Source organism: Haliotis cracherodii, unplaced genomic scaffold (genome assembly GCF_022045235.1).
Source record: "Haliotis cracherodii isolate W230 unplaced genomic scaffold, xgHalCrac1.p SCAF_7, whole genome shotgun sequence".
NCBI classification, from domain to species: Eukaryota; Metazoa; Mollusca; class Gastropoda; order Lepetellida; family Haliotidae; genus Haliotis; species Haliotis cracherodii.
Genome location: NW_027266330.1, coordinates 59,731,562 through 59,749,736, shown reverse-complemented (window position 1 = coordinate 59,749,736; position 18,175 = coordinate 59,731,562). Strand labels below are relative to the sequence as shown.

Genomic DNA, 18,175 nt, shown 5'->3' with positions numbered 1-18,175 from the left:
GTTGTAACACTGTAACCATGTATCATGTTATAACATTGTAACCTGTACTGTCTCATGCTATAACACTGTAACCATGTATCCCATGTTATAACATTGTAACCAGTACTGTCCCATGCTATAACACTGTAACCATGTATCATGTTATAACATTGTAACCTGTACTGTCTCATGCTATAACACTGTAACCATGTATCCCATGTTATAACATTGTAACCAGTACTGTCCCATGCTATAACACTGTAACCATGTATCCCATGTTATTACATTGTAACCAAGTATCCCATGTCCTGCTTTCAGACTTTCAGTGGATGAAGGGTCGTCAGTTGACCCTCCATCAGGTAACGAATCCATCAACGGATCAATGGATAGCAGGTCATTCCACACCGGATCATCGGTGGACAGCTCCGGATATGGTTCTGTGGGTGAAAGTGAGTCGGAAAGGTCACCCATCTTATTTAAACTCCTGGACGAGACGGATGGCCCGGAGACAGTTGACAGCCCTCGACAGAAGTGTGGGGTGTTTGGGGCGTCACTGTCAACGCGGTCAAAGAATGGTGGTCATTTTCTTCATCAGTTGCACAAAGAGGATGGAGACCAATGGTCCAAAATTGGGTAAACTGATTTAATATTTATAATGTTAGGAAAATAGGGGAAAATATAAGGCACCCTATCCCTTTTCAATGCGTATTGTGTTCTTTGAATGAGCTGAAATTTCAATCAGTTCCTGCTGTTTTCTGCAATTCCATGCGCGCGGAATATTTTGCAGAAATGCCCACTCAGTGCAGAAACGTACCTATCTTGCAGAAAATCACTTTTTGAGGGGAACTCGGGCAGAATTTGCATGTATTTGTTCCATGCTTAAATTTCATGTATCATGGGTCGAGGTGACCCGAGTTGACGCCCTGGGGTCGAGGTGACCCGGGTTGACGCCCTGGGGTCGTGGTGACCCGGGTTGACGCCCTGGGGTCGTGGTGACCCGGGTTGACGCCCTGGGGTCGTGGTGACCCGGGTTGACGCCCTGGGGTCGAGGTGACCCGGGTTGACGCCCTGGGGTCGTGGTGACCCGGGTAAGATGACTGAATGTCCTGGGGTCTTAGGGACTCGGACTGTGTAGCTGTGTGAGGGATATGCCGGTCCTGGGGTCCGATGACCCGGACGATCCCTAGAGAAGCTGGTCCTGGTCGTGCTGACCGGACGGTGCCGAAATAGCGTAATGTTCTTTGGGGGCCATAAGCCTTCCATGCTCTGAGTATGGAGTGGCTTACGACGCCGAGGCAGCCTCAGAAGATAACACATTAGATGACAACAAAGTTGTGTGTGAGCATATACCCCTATCAAAACTTGAGTGGTATGTGAGTATATATCCCTCTCAAAAGTTGAGTGGTATGTGAGCATATACCCCTATCAAAAGCTGAGTAGTATGAGAGCATATATCCCTATCAAAAGTTGTATGTAAGCATATACCCCTATCCAAAGTTGAGTGGTATGTGAGTATATATCCCTCTCAAAAGTTGGGTGGTATGTGAGCATATACCCCTATCAAAAGCTGAGTAGTATGAGAGCATATATCCCTATCAAAAGTTGTATGTAAGCATATACCCCTATCAAAAGTTGAGTGGTATGTGAGTATATATCCCTCTCAAAAGTTGGGTGATATGTGAGCATATACCCCTATCAAAAGCTGAGTAGTATGAGAGCATATACCCCTATCAAAAGTTGTATGTAAGCATATACCTATCAAAAGTTGAGTGGTATGTGATTACATCCCTATCCAAAGTTGAGTGGTATGTGAGTATTTCCCTATTAAAAGATGAGTGGTATGTAAACCTATATCCCTATCAAAAGTTGAGTGGTATGAGAACATATACCCCTATCAATAGTGGTATGTGAGTATATAACCCTTTCAAATTTGGCAAATATACGAATGTAAGTCCCTCTCAAATGTGGGTAATATATATATCAGTTTATGTGACTCTGCAGTAGGACAAGTTCAAATTTCAAATGACAAAGGGGTACGAGGTAAAATTATCATTTCAACTGAATTGGACTTGCAGAGATTGGGATAAAGTGCACGACGGGGATGAGCTCCAGTATATCAACCGCATGAACATGACGGGGTGGAGCCACCAGGAAGTGTTAGAGACCATACGCCACCTGCAGAATGACATCACATTTGTAAGTGCAGCGTATTGTTCATCTTCCGGAGGCAAGAGAGTTAACTGACCATAAAAGTCCAGTTTCCACCCTTGCAGAACTAGGCTTGAATTATTGAGTTACATTTTGGCTGGACTGATGAGTCTATGCATAGTCCAATCAAAATCACGCACCAAAATTGAAATCCGGTTCGTAAACTGTCGTGCGGATTTCAATCGATTGCAGAATTTGCGAAGCACGTGCACAGCCAACACGTTGTCAGCAGATATTTTGCAAATATTGTCATGTTTTTAATCAAGGTGCTCACGTGATTTGATGCATTTCGCGATGTAAGACCCGTTTTATCACAATATAGATATTGTTTATCGATCAGATCGTCCTGACTGGGCGCCACCATTTTGTGTGAAGCAAACGCAAGTGATACGAGAGGTGGAATCTGATTGGTCCATAGGAGAGGCTTAGAAGGGACATAACTGGTAATAGCCACTGGTGGCGCTACGATCGAGCCCAGTAATTCCAGCCTAGTTCGGCAAGGGTGGAAACTGGACTTTTAAAACCAGTTAACCCTCTTGCCTCGGGGAGATGTGTATTGTAACACAACGGGTCGTGTTACTCGGGTTAGTTGTTAGGAGTACAGTTCTAGGGTGAAACAATACATCAGTGCAATGGTGCATCGTGAGTTTTCAAATGACAATACAATAAACAACACATTTTCTTAAGTATCGATACATGATGATACACTTGCTGAAATAAATTATCGCAAAATATGTTGTAATTAGCGTTTCAAGTTCACTACTAAAAATAGCCGCTGCAGACACGTGTCTACAGCAGATTTTCCTTTTGAACCTACTCTGAAATATTTGTTGTTAAGTGAGTGAGTGAGTATGGTTTTACGCCGCTTTTAGCAATATTCCAGCAATATCACGGCGGGGGACACCAGAAATGGGCTTCACACATTGTACCCATGTCGGGAATCGAACCCGGGTCTTCGGCATGACGAGCAAACGCTTTAACCACTAGGCTACCCGACCGCCCCTTTTGTTGTTAAGAAGTTTCCATGCAATTTGACGTACGGTAAATAGAGAATACTACACTCATTCTCGTTAGATACCATTTTTACGAAACGAGTGGTATTTCTATGGTATCTGACCGAGCGAAAGCGAGGTCAGATACCATAGAAAGTTCACGAGTTTCGTAAAAATGGTATCCAACGAGAATGAGTGTGGTATTTTATTTATTACCCACGTTAAATATATATTTAAGTGTAAATACATAACAACTTTTGTTCGTTGACAGACCAAACTGAAACCGGTTGCAAAATCTGGTTGCGCATGAATATTGATATATGACCAAATATGGGCATTGTTGACATGTTTATGCATACGCATTAACAACATGCGCCTGCTGTTCTGTTTGCAAACAAACCAGCACCGACGCTCAAGATCCTTTTGGAAGAAAGTCTTCAACTTATGGTAATTCAAGCGCCATGTTGTAAGTACGCAGGACACCGATAAGAAAATTTGAAATGTCACATTAGCGCCGCGCTTTGAATATCGGACCAACAGTCGGTCACACTGCCGGGGTCCTGTCTGTGCAATCAAAATGGTTCGGTTTCCTTGATCGATCAGCTGAATTTATATCATGTTCGTACCATTTTGGAAGAGGGAAATCAGACTGTTCGCCAAAGACATTCATGTTAACTGTACCACCCTTTAGTGAAGACGTGAAAATCAACAAACTCCAGTCTGCTTGCATGGTAGTGACAGCTTCGAAGGGCAAGGTCGCCACCGGAATAAGAAAAGACAACCGCGATCCACTCACAGCGTGTTACGCTAGAGATAGGGAATGTTACTGTTCACATTTGGGATGTTTGGGGCCACAAAATCAGAAGTCAGGCACACTTCCACGGAGTTTTCGAATGATTTTTATCAGAACTGTGAACTTTAAGTGATCTGGTCGTGCTGTCGTGTTCGTTCATTCATGAACAACACCTACCGAAACAGCCCCACAAAATACGCTTCAAAGGGGACACCGAAGGCACAACCGGATCATCCCAAGTAAGTCTAGATATCTGTCCAGATAGTTTAAACAGACTTCATTTCACCACGCTTATCCTTTTACGTTAAATCAAATTGAAAGTTGCGAAAATGGTCGGGTGCGTCACGCTCAAGGGACGCGCTCGATCGGCAGTCGTACATTGTAAATCGATTTATAGATCTAGCTCGATTATACGTCTGTAGGAGCTCTATGCATAACTTATATTGAATGCAAACCGAATTTGATGCGTGTGACTATCTTGTTTGGTTTAATAAAGTGTTTGTAAATATCTCTCGTTCTCATGAATTTCTTCAGTTCTGCCTTGTAATCGCAAAATGAATGACGTCTCGCGATTATTTATGAATGAAAAAAGTAGTCCCGGTGGGACAGAGGTCACGGTTATCCAATCAAAACGAATGAAACAAGGTCAACCTTGTACGACACACGTGTGACGTACGGATTTAGTATCTTACCACCTGTATCTTCACCACGTTGGTAATAAATATATGTACCGTCCGTCCGTTCTTCCGAGGACATATTTTTTCTGTGACCTTTAACTTGAAAACTAAATAATTCTTTGTGAACACTTTTTATAGATATAGGACAGGTGCAGTACGAAGTTTCATTTCGATATTTGGATTTTCTGAAAAAATACAGCTGTTTTTTATTTGTTTCCTCAAACCTTTTTTACTGAAACATTTGTGTGACCTATAACTACTTCATGGATTCTATTCAACAGTTTCCGTACCGATAGGAGAGGTGCAGTGCAAAGTTTAATTTTCATAATTGGATTTTCTGAGAAAATATTGCAGTTTTCATGTTTTGAACTTTTTTTAAATATGTTAAAAAAAATAGCATGTTGGTTGGAGGGCAGTAACCTTGCATCCCTAATCTGTATTTACCAGAGCTTGAAATTCTGGATTTGGTGAGCTTTCAGACAAGACTATGTAGACGTGTCTTGTTGACATGACATGTTTCACTGATCACAAACTCTTGCTTGTTTCGCTTCAAGCACTCACTCACTCCAGCACTCACACTCTCTCACCCTAACTCACACCCTAACTCACTCCAGCACTCACACACTAACTCGCAACCTAACTCACTCACTCACTCATACTCTAACTCGCACCCTAACTCACACCCTCACTCACTCACTCATACTCTAACTCACACCCTAACTCACTCACTCACTCATACTCTAACTCTCACCCTAACTCACTCACTCACTCATACTCTAACTCGCACCCTAACTCACTCACTCACTCAGTCATACTCTAACTCACACCCTCACTCACTCACTCACTCACTCAAGCACTTCTTCAAGCTCTCACTCACTCCAGCACTAACACTCTAACTCGCACCCTAACTCACTCACTCACTCATACTCTAACTCACACCCTCACTCACTCACTCACTCACTCACTCATACTCTAACTCGCACCCTAACTCACACCCTCACTCACTCACTCATACTCTAACTCACACCCTAACTCACTCCAGCACTCACACTCTAACTCGCACCCTAACTCACTCACTCATACTCTAACTCTCACCCTAACTCACTCACTCACTCATACTCTAACTCTCACCCTAACTCACTCACTCACTCATACTCTAACTCACACCCTAACTCACTCACTCACTCACTCATACTCTAACTCACACCCTCACTCACTCACTCTTTCACTCATACTCTAACTCACACCCTCACTCACTCACTCACTCACTCACTCAAGCACTTCTTCAAGCACTCACTCACTCAAGCACTAACACTCTAACTCGCACCCTAACTCACTCACTCACTCACTCATACTCTAACTCGCACCCTCACTCACTCACTCACTCATACTCTAACTCGCACCCTAACTCACTCACTCATACTCTAACTCTCACCCTAACTCACTCACTCACTCATACTCTAACTCTCACCCTAACTCACTCACTCACTCATACTCTAACTCGCACCCTAACTCACTCACTCACTCACTCATACTCTAACTCGCACCCTCACTCACTCACTCACTCATACTCTAACTCACACCCTCACTCACTCACTCACTCACTCACTCACTCACTCACTCACTCACTCACTCACTCACTCACTCACTCATTCACTCACTCACTCACTCACTCACTAAAACACTCATACTCTAACCCACACCCTAACTCACTCACTCATTCACTTACACACTCCAGCGCTCACACTCTAACTCACACCCTCACACCCTCACTCACTCACTCACTCACTCACTCACTAAAGCACTTACTAAAACACTCACTCTAACTCACTCACTCACTCACTCACTCACTCACTAGAGCACTCATACACTAACTCACACCCTAACTCACACTCTCACTCACTCACTCACTAAAACACTCATACACTCGCACTCACTCACTCGCTCACTCACTCACTAAAGCACTCATACACTCACACTCACTCACTCACTCACTGAAACATTCACTCACTCACTCATGTGCAACTACAGATGTATGTCAAGAAGAATACTGGCTTTTTGATACAGTTTTGAAACATACCATTTTACTTTTATCATTGTAGACATTTTTCCGTGAGAAGAAGGCGTTTGAAGAAGATCACATTGAACGAACAGAAGACCTTTTCATCGAGATAACCTTCAATATCAGCGACCTTGACTCTGATGGCAAGGGTATTTCTATAGGTACCAGCTCCACATTATTGAAGAAGTCCTTCATTTCAACTCTCTTTTTCACTTTCGACCATTTTTAGCTTATCTAAACCTTATCAATGAAAATGAAGATTATTAAACTTTAAGATCTGCTTGTTTTATAATCTCTTTGAAGTTTGATTTTAAATTGAATTAAGGTAGAATATTTATTATGTCTAATATGCATTTGGAAAAATGAATTGACCTGGAAGTATTTTCTTTAACAACAGTACAAGAAAAATTGATTTTTGGTTTTTACATAGTGAATTGTCATTGAGTGACGTATTTTTTTAAAAAGAATTTATTGTGCAAATGCAGACTTACATACTACTCAAAAGAAGTTAAGGATCACCTGATTCTTTCATATAACAATAGTTAATCTCTCACATGAGTGCTTTTCATTCCAGGAAATGTGGCCTCTGACATCAAAGGAGTCGTGATTAAAGTTGTCCAGAATATTTCGTATAAAAGCTCGCTGAATGTTGTGTCATTTTCTGGGTCAACGAAAGTGAAAATTGGTCATGGTGCAATGAGCCAACACTATCTCTGTGCCACACAAGATGAAGTTGTCATGGAGCGAAGAACTTCAGACCCGAAATCTTGTAAGTATGGCAGGCAGGCAGGAAGCCACAGTAAACACTGGCATAGCCTAATCTTGGTTTGACTCATCCTCTGTGATACAGGGCATAGGCACTTTGTCCTTTTCAGTTACAGGCATTTTTGATTAAATCCAATTTTGATGATATATCATCAAACATCCATCGGGGGAAAGCTCTGTGTTAGCAGTCACCAATAGGTTTCTGGTGATTGTTTTTAAGGCAACACATTTACACGTGGTTTACATTTACACGTGTTTGTAAAGTGATTTACAGTGACACGTGTGTAACCTTGGTTTACATTTACACGTGTGTAAGCTTGGTTTACATTCACACCTGTGTAATTTTGGTTTACATTCACACCTGTGTAATCTTGGTTTACATTCACACCTGTGTAATCTTGGTTTACATTCACACGTGTGTAATTTTGGTTTACATTCACACGTGTGTAATTTTGGTTTACATTCACACGTGTGTAACCTTGGTTTACATTCACACGTGTGTAAGCTTGGTTTACATTCACACCTGTGTAATCTTGGTTTACATTCACACCTGTGTAATTTTGGTTTACATTCACACCTGTGTAATCTTGGTTTACATTCACACGTGTGTAACCTTGGTTTACATTCACAGCTGTGTAATCTTGGTTTACATTCACACCTGTGTAATCTTGGTTTACATTCACACGTGTGTAACCTTGGTTTACATTTACACGTGTGTAACCTTGGTTTACATTCACACGTGTGTAACATTGGTTTACATTCACACGTGTGTAACATTGGTTTACATTTACACGTGTGTAAACTTGGTTTACATTCACACGTGTGTAACATTGGTTTACATTCACACGCGTGTAATCTTGGTTTACATTCACACCTGTGTAATTTTGGTTTACATTCACACCTGTGTAATCTTGGTTTACATTCACACCTGTGTAATCTTGGTTTACATTCACACGTGTGTAATTTTGGTTTACATTCACACGTGTGTAACCTTGGTTTACATTCACACGTGTGTAAGCTTGGTTTACATTCACACGTGTGTAATCTTGGTTTACATTCACACCTGTGTAATCTTGGTTTACATTCACACCTGTGTAATCTTGGTTTACATTCACACGTGTGTAACCTTGGTTTACATTTACACGTGTGTAACCTTGGTTTACATTCACACGTGTGTAACATTGGTTTACATTCACACGTGTGTAATCTTGGTTTACATTCACACCTGTGTTATCTTGGTTTACATTCACACGTGTGTAATCTTGGTTTACATTCACACGTGTGTAATCTTGGTTTACATTCACACCTGTGTAATCTTGGTTTACATTCACACCTGTGTAATCTTGGTTTACATTCACACGTGTGTAACCTTGGTTTACATTTACACGTGTGTAACCTTGGTTTACATTCACACGTGTGTAACATTGGTTTACATTCACACCTGTGTAATCTTGGTTTACATTCACACCTGTGTTATCTTGGTTTACATTCACACCTGTGTAATCTTGGTTTACATTCACACGTGTGTAACCTTGGTTTACATTTACATGTGTGTAACCTTGGTTGTCATCCACACATGTGTAATCTTGGTTTACACTTACATGTGTGTAACCTTGGTTGACATCCAAACGTGTATAACCTTGGTTGACAATCACACATGTGTAACCTTGGTTTACATTTATCTCAATTTATATCCGTGTCATCTAATTTTACATTGTTATTTTCAGACTGTTTCCGGATGCACAGCTACGTTGTTCAGGACAGGGAAGATGCAGATCCTGGACGTATGGAACGTATGGTGGCATTTCAAAGCTGCCTAAACAATAAGTTCCTGATGTGCCAGAAGACCTCAAAGAGACTCACACTACTGGAGGTAGATATACTCATTACCCATGTGTGACTTTCTCTACTGCAGACAAAGGAGACACATTTTTTTATAACAACTTCTTTATTGTACTATAATAGCAACATTTCCATACAGATCCTCACACCGTTGTCAAGCAAAACTAGCCTACTTAATCATCCGTCAACTTTTGAAAATGCCCATCAAACGACTACAAGAAATGTAGTATCTGTGATGAAGGTCTACAATCAATACCATGGTTGCCAACGCTTGCTTGACAGTACCACTGTGGGTCACTCACTCCTCATAATAGCTCTTATTTTAGGCAACTGAAACATTTCAGAAAGAATTTTTGCTTGCTCGCTCCTTCTACTCCCCTCCAGGATCGTGAAGAACTGAGCATCAAATTTGCAAGGCCTTATGGACAGTGTTTCTGAAATTCATAGGGGGGAAAATGTTGCCTTGGCTGGACCCTCTTTTATCATCCAAAACTGGATCCCACAGGAGATATCAGGAGATAGCTACATTGTAGATATCGCTGAAATGAAATTGCATCACAATGCTTCGCAGACCATTGGTTGCCATGCCGTCACAATCAAATGACATCACTAATGGTTCTGCTACTGAAGCTCATTGATAAAAGTGGAAAAACTGAGGCAAGCCTCAGGCAAGCAAACTTGTGTTGATATATTTGAATATCAAAAGACACTCGCGTGAGATTCTCTATTTATTACTGATAGGGTTAGAAAAAAACTGAGTTAATTAATATTGTATGTGCACTGGTATATTGCATATTATAGCTAAAATGGATAGAATTATCATTAAACTGTATGTGATCAGAAATGAGCGGGACGCTGGAACTTGATAATGCCCTCATATTGCTTGGGGACGGGCCATTATATATCAGTTTTTGTTTTCTTTATCATCCAACATCATTCTTCCAACTTTTTCAGTTTGTAGACAGTAATTAGTAGTGTCTTAAGTGTTAAAAGTACTGCTAACAGCTTCAGTAGCAGAGCCATTAGTGATGTCATTTGATTCTAATGTCATGGTAACAATGACGACACAATGGTCTGCAAAGCATTGTGATGCAATTTCACTTGTTATCATATAATGGGTAGGTTTCTCGGCAGGATAAAGCCAACGGATAAAAACGATATCTATTGGGGTCATATGCGGATAGAGATGCAAATTTCAAAGGTCATGTAGGGACTACTTTCAACGTTTATAAACAAACATGGCGTCGCCCTTGTCATTCGGCGATCGAGTCAGAATTAACCATCGGGAATCTGGATAAACTACAGTGATAATTGCTTTCATTATCAAAAGAACAGTCTAATATACTGAAAATCAGTGTCTAACTGTGACGTAGCTAAGGCATTTTATAAGTTTTGGCAACTTTGGAGATATAAATTTTGAAACAATTTTGCGAGGGAACGAGGCCTAGCCAAGCGGGATCAGGAGCCGTATCTGTGCTTGTAGACCTCTGCGGCTTGAAACCTTCTCCACAAATTAAAACAGTTGGATTTGGCCGAAATATGTTTGAATTGTTACCTTGTTTCGTTTTGTCGCCGTGTGTACATCTGACTACACTTCTTAACGTTATGACAGGACAGACCGACTGCATGTCTGACCGTGGCCGTGACGTCTCATAGACTAGGGTTAGGGTAGCTTCCCTTTGACAAAGGGCAGCTACTCTAGCGGACAGAACGATGGATTGCCGCGAAAGGCAATTAAAAACAAACGTTATTTTGCGTATATGTTGCTTCGCCACAGTATAAGAAACAGATTTCAGTTGGAACTAAATGGCTACTGTCACTGTCCGACTGACACATCACTTACCCTGTGACATAATAAATATTAATGCGCACATTCCAGGAAAACTCGCAATGTTTTGGTAACGTTAGTGACAGAGGGAAAGCGATTTTGAAGCACAGAATTAAAGAATGACATTATATGATAAAGAGGTTATCACGCTTGTGTGTTAAGGGATGGTAAATATCCTGTATTAGGAATAAATACCATGTTTTTAGCTCGCCAAGGCTCGTTAAATACAAAGTTTATTCCTAATGCAAGATAGTTACCATCCCCAAACACACTCGCGTGATAACCTCTATTTCTCATGCAAGGATACCTCTTGTGGGAGCCAGTTTTGGATAATAAATGGTACAAGATACAAGTGAGTTATGGAACCTTGTTGCTACCATGTTTTGATACTTCTCTTGATTGGCAAACGACCCCTTTGACAAGAACGGGTTTTTACAATTTTATTGTATTTCGACGAGAAAGTTATTTTGATCATGTTTCATCTGATGAAGGAGAAGTTTATCCACTCATCCACAAATTCTCTTCCTTAAGAAGAAAGCTGTGTTGATGTTTCAGATTGATATTGATGACAACCACCTCCAAGTGAAGGCTGCGAACAGTCCGTGTTTGTTTCTCATGACGGAGAACGGTAGCCAAGACTTCTACCTGGAATCTGTTGCCTATGAAGGTGAGCGCTCTAATGATGGTTCCAGTCATCAAAATTCAGTGAGTGAGTGAGTGAGTTGGGTTTAACGTTGGGTATTCCAGTTATATCACGGCGTGTCAGCTTAATGTGAGAGGAAAACCCGAAGTGATGCCGGTCTCAGACGTTTACGACTTTGGTGAAGCCCACGAGCACGGATATGGTGCTGACAAACCTAGAAACATAATTGGGGCGAACCGGGATTCGAACCCACAATCATAGGTTTCTGGCGTGCCCAGGGACGCAACTCTGCACAGCGAATCGCGGCGCCTTAGACGACTGGGCCACCTTCAAAATTGAAGTGAATAATAGGTCTTTTCAGCCCTTACAGTTTTCTGGGCAGAATAGATTGCCTGTACCTCATGCTTGTCTCCCCTTGCAGGTGTCTCGGCAAGCTCCTTCCCAGTGCGTGACACCTTCGTTACACTCTCAGTAACATCGCTGCCACCAGTGTGGGTGCGGCCCTTACAAAAATCTTGAAATTTGCCCTCTAACCCCAAATTTAGTAATGTTTATACGTTTGTTTGTCTTTGGGAATGCCAATACACTTATTTTTGAAAAGGTTTACGACTGACCATATTTCTAAATGAATTTAACTTGTTTGATCAGATTGGTTCTAATTTGCAGACGAACGTAAAATCACCCAAATTCCCCCTTAAATTCTTACTATACCAATTACCTGATAGTTGAAATGAAATAGAAATTCAAACTGACAAACAAAGAAAATAATTCAGTTAGCAAGAGTATCCGGCGTCATGGCAGTCATCACTTGTTTGTAAACATAACGGTCTTTCGGTGGGGAGTTCAACTCCAAGCATGGTTGTCACCACCTATGACAGTGGGGAGTTTTGATTGCAGGCAGCGATAGTATAGAGGGCTCCGTGAACAGGCTGTCACTGTGAGGAGCTTGGTGTCTGGGCAGAATCAGCTTGTCATGGGGCCTCATATCTGCATTGCGGTAGTGTCAAGGAAGGTCATTCTATTTAGATCATGTTAAAGACCGATCTCCCTGTTGAACATTGAGATCTCCATGTCGGCTAAGAGCGGAAGTATACGGTTCAACACTGGCCATGTACGAAGTCATTGAGATTTTCTGCAGCTAACAAAGTGCTGACCACACTCTATACCTACGTATGTGATTGGTGTAATTAACTTTCCTATGCTGTATTAAGGCAGTTTTAACCATGGCAGCACTGTGTCCATGTTCAAAATATAAAACACTTTAGCAAAGGCGATACAGACAGGTACAAACACCAAAATGACGTGTAAAACTGAGCATGTAGGCAGATTATGGCATGGACAGGCGTAAATTGAAATTTACAAATGTTAAATTTGGGATAACACAAAAAACCACAAAAATGAAAGTCTGACAACTGGTAGTCTAGATCACGTACTTTGTGTACCCCTCTGACAAGAGTAAATTGGCAGGGCTCCCATGGCCGAAAGCTATAAACACAGGATACTATTTAAGTTGTCAGATGTAACAGATGTTATATTTGGGATAACACATTCTTCGTAAAGTACAGATTCTAGTGCTTTTGGGGGTTGAGTCTCATCCTGGATTTGAACCCACACTGGCAGATTGAGGCACCTAATCGGGTACACAAAGTACGTGATCTAGACTACCAGTTGTCAGACTTTTTTTTGTGGAAGCCTCGGTGGCTGAGTGGGTTACATCGCTGACTTTGTGTGCTGGCGATTAGGTGCCTCACTCTGGCAGTGTGGGTTCAAATCCCGGATGGGACTCAACCCCCAAAGGTACTAGAATCTGTACTTTAATGAAAAAGTGTTATCCCAAAAATAACAATCGTATTTTTAATGTCAAACACATCATATAGATCACAAAACTGTAAGTGTGATTCAAGGTAATTTGCCGATCTCATTAAAATCAGTTCTTAGTTCTCGCAATCGTTAAACAAAGATACAATCACATCCCATTACAGGTCACATCAGAATGATCTTTCATCCGACCAATCAAACCGTCACTTACCAGATCATGAAAGTGACAGTCTGAATGTGTTTTCTAATCATGCAATCTCGAAACGTTAAAACCGGGTATTCCGAACGAGAGTTACAGCCCGTACGACTGATTCCGTCAAAATCATCGTCTGTCTCTTGCTTCCATGGGATAAACATTTGAACGGTGGAGGTGTTGCACAGTGCGTGGGAAGCACTTCTATACAATCTTAACTATTTATTAGACATTCCGGAATGTTCGTTTGTTCAGTTTTCAAAATTTTAATCGAGAACTGTGTCAACATATTTTTCAAGCGTAGTCTGAAATGGAAGTCGCCAGGTTGAAACAAGTGTTGTAAAGCTTGAGACAGCTGCTTTCTAATTGGCTGATGTCGATGGTCGGTCAAAGTTCCCGTAATGGGATGTCCTCAGATCTTTGTTTAGTGGCAGCGAGAACTTAGATCTGATTTGAATGAGATTGGGTAATTCGGTCAAACTGAGCCTGTCAGAACAGTTGAGTATAAATCCTGTAGGACTTCTGTTAGAAAGTCTAATAATGCCGGCATATCTACGTATTTCAGGACACTTCCTTGGCTACGATGAGGTGGACCTTCTCGAGCTGACACAGTTGAAGAATCCTCCAACTTCTCCAAAGTTTCAAGAGACTGACGTTATTCGTCGGAACTACACCTTTCATATTTACTAAAATAGAACCAACTTGAGATGCAAAATTGTCCTTTCGCCTGCATCTGATGCGTAAGGCTGATTCCACAGCCTGAGAGCACAGCCAGCCCTGCATCATTGGATTATCACACAATGTGGATAAATGAGGGTATGTTTTGTGATCACATGTAAGAATACATGTGCTAGATGATTGTTAATTTGTGAAGAGGTTATTTCTTGTTTTGTTTCACATTTGAAACGTCCAAATGTCTGGGCTTTAAATAATGCAGCTAAAGGGGTCTGCAGCATCCCCATCTGCCTAAAGTCCAATGTACTTGCACTTTAAAACAACATGATTTGGTCTGATGGTCAGGTTGTGGTATAAAACTTATTTTACCCATAATAAATGAACTTGTCCATTTACCAAAGTGTAGGCAATCTGGCAAATGGATAAAAATGGAGTATAATGTTATTTTTTATGTTGTCCTATTCATCTATCATTTTAGTTTTTGGTATGAAATGATCAGTCAAATCATATCACAGAAATTCTCAACTAGTGAATGGCAGCATGAAATATTTAAATTCACAATATAAGTTCATATCTTTGTGTCATGTTCACATTCAAATTCACAGACAAGTCACCAAGGTCACAGTTCACAAACTTTTTTGCTAATTTAATCAATTGTGCATCAGTGTCTTGGAACTGTAATATGTATTACACACTGACGATGAGGCAAGTTAGCAATGGGTGATTAATATGTGGACAGTCAGTTAATTAGCAGTATTCACAGACAGAATTTACATTTGTTGTACATATTTTAGACATTTTTTTTCATATTTTGACCATCTGTTATAATAATTGTTGCTGTTGTAGATAGTCATGACATATTTTCTACTAACAAGGTCACATTGACATTTAAAGTAAACCACGGTGTACAAAGGATAAAAAGTCATAGTGACATTTAAAAGTAGGTCATGGTGACAGGAGTATAAAAGGTCACAGTGACATTTGAAAGTAGGTCATGGTGACAGGAGTATAAAAGGTCACAGTGACATTTGAAAGTAGGCCATGGTGACAAGAGGATAAAAGGTCACAGTGACATTTGAAAGTAGGTCATGGTGATAGGAGGATAAAAGGTCACAGTGACATTAAGGATAAAAGGTCACAGTGACATTTGAAAATTGGCCATGGTGACAGGAGGATAAAAGGTCACAGTGACATTAAGGATAAAAGGTCACAGTGACATTTGAAAGTAGGCCATGGTGACAGGAGGATAAAAGGTCACAGTGACATTTCACAGTAGGTCATGGAAAAAGAAGAATAAAAGGTTACAGTGATATTTCTTGGAAATGGCATGTGAATCGTACTTACATAGATGAAATTAATCACCTGCTGATCCCTCCTCCCACCTCCATGTCATACCCACGTAACCACACAGTCTCAGCATCCTATGACTGCCTCAGCATCAGCCATGTGATGTTCTGGAACCCGTTCCACAAAGCGATCTTAGTGCTAAGTTAAGATCAACGTAGCACTAAGATCGCTTCGTGGAACGGGGCCCAGGAGCGGCCTGGGAATTAGTAAGGAGATTGAATATATTTCAGCTATATCTGAAAAAACAGACATTGTTTTAATTAAAACTATGGGTCTAACCATATTTATATTCGTTTTAAAATAATCTTGCAACAATGTATTTTTTGTGCCAGGAAGTTTTTTTGGTGTTTTTTTCTGCTGTCTGAAGCATAATTATCTTTTTCAAATATTTTCTGGAACAATTTATATATTTCAGTAAAATCCCAGGTGCTGAAACCACACCCATTTTAGTAAGGGATAATTTCCTTTTATCATTTAAATTCAGTAAAATAAGAACAAAATTGTGCTGTAACTTTCAGTGTGGTCAGTGTAAAACAATTAAATACTTTTTGACTATTTCCTTTCCGTATTTTCCATGTATATAGTTTTAAAAAATGTATCGTTTTCACATTTCATTTGATGCCATGTATTGTTTATTGTTGGTAGACGTGTTCATAGATATGTTGTGATATAATAATCAACTTGGGACACCAAGATCTCTGTGATTTGATCTCTTGGCATAGACATTCAGTTTGGTAGATCACAGCAGTGTCCCTATAAAGCCTTGAGAGGCAGATATAATTTACTGTTGTGACCATGTGACCATTGAATAGGAATTGTAATCAATAGAGTTACCTGTGTGTAGACTTTGAAGTTTTCTGTTAAGCAAATCGATCAAAAATGACCAAAATCATCAAAACAAAAATAGTATTTTTTTATCAATCCACACCACACAGCCAATTTCTGGTGTCCCCTGTCATAATATTGCAGGAATATTGCTAAAAGTGGCGTAAAACCGTACACACTTACTCAAAAGGTAACAAAATGCATCTGAGAAATTTTAGCTCACCTGATAATGTAAAACCATACACACTTACTCAAAAGGTAACAAAATACATCTGAAAATTTTTAGCTCACCTGATAATGTAAAACCGTACACACTTACTCAAAAGGTAACAAAATGCATCTGAGAAATTTTAGCTCACCTGATAATGTAAAACCATACACACTTACTCAAAAGGTAACAAAATACATCTGAGAAATTTTAGCTCACCTGATAATGTAAAACCGTACACACTTACTCAAAAGGTAACAAAATGCATCTGAGATATTTTAGCTCACCTGATAATCAATCTTAAAACTTTGGTTACTGATTACACCTGAATTTGTATAAAAGGTTCGAATCTGATTTTCAATTACCAACATGGAAGCCATATTGAAAAAAAATATTTATGACCATTACTCTGTTAGTTTTTGTTAAAAATATACTGAAAATGTGTACTTAGTTGTAGGGCTCAACACTTTAGTTTTGTGCAATTATCTAAATTTTGGCCTTGAGGCTATCTCTGCATCTTGATGATGCTCCTGAATTCTCTCAAAATTCATTCTTTGTCTGCTAACATCATCTCCTGAAAATCACATGACCAGGGATACTGAGACTTCACAAGAAGTTCACCTATGTGTTCATGAATTTGTTCAAGAGGATCACAACCATGTGGTTGCTACAGCAACTCCGAATTAAACGACCCTCACGAAGACTCTTCAAATATAAAATGAAATCACTCAGGTCAGATACTCTCTAATTCCGTGTATGTTAGTCTGTAAATGATGGTCTAGTGTCCAGCCTCTGCAACCTCTCCATGGACGACAATGAATACTCAAGTCCACATCCTGCTCTTGACACCGACTGAGAAAACTGACATACTTCTTATGCCAAATAAATAAGAAAATATCTGACAACATTTAATCTCATTAAAATCAGATCTAAGTTCTCGCTGCCGCTAAACAAAGATCTGAGGACATCCCATTTCGGGTCCCAACAGAACAACCTTTCGCGAACTTGGACCGACCACTGAAATGACTGACAAGAAGTCGACATCAGCCAATTACAAAGCAGCTTTCTCGAGCTTTACAGCACTCGTTTCAACCTGGTGACTTCCATTTCAGACTACGCTTGAAAAATAGGTTGAAACAGTTCTCGATTAAACTTTTGAAAACTGAACAAACGAACATTCCGGAATGTCTAATATATGGTTGAGATTGTATGGTAGTGCTTCCCACGTACTGTGCAACGCCTCCTCCGTTCAAATGTTTATACCAGGGAAGCAAGAGATAGACGATGATTTTGACGGAATCAATCGTACGGGCAGTAACT

The 18,175-nt window shown here is 40.3% G+C and overlaps 1 protein-coding gene across 1 annotated transcript in view; it reads left to right on the top strand.

The window, feature by feature from the left end:
• LOC139448158 (uncharacterized) overlaps nt 1–17,790 on the top strand; it is a 28,003-nt gene extending 10,213 nt beyond the window's left edge. The window contains exons 2-8 of the mRNA XM_071229677.1: nt 298–612; nt 2,055–2,175; nt 6,752–6,872; nt 7,286–7,480; nt 9,204–9,349; nt 11,702–11,813; nt 14,366–17,790. Of these exons, the coding sequence (XP_071085778.1) occupies nt 298–612; nt 2,055–2,175; nt 6,752–6,872; nt 7,286–7,480; nt 9,204–9,349; nt 11,702–11,813; nt 14,366–14,490 (1,135 nt within the window). The 3' untranslated portion in view covers nt 14,491–17,790. The remainder of the gene's footprint in view (nt 1–297; nt 613–2,054; nt 2,176–6,751; nt 6,873–7,285; nt 7,481–9,203; nt 9,350–11,701; nt 11,814–14,365) is intronic.
• The last annotated feature ends 385 nt before the right edge of the window (nt 17,791–18,175 follow it).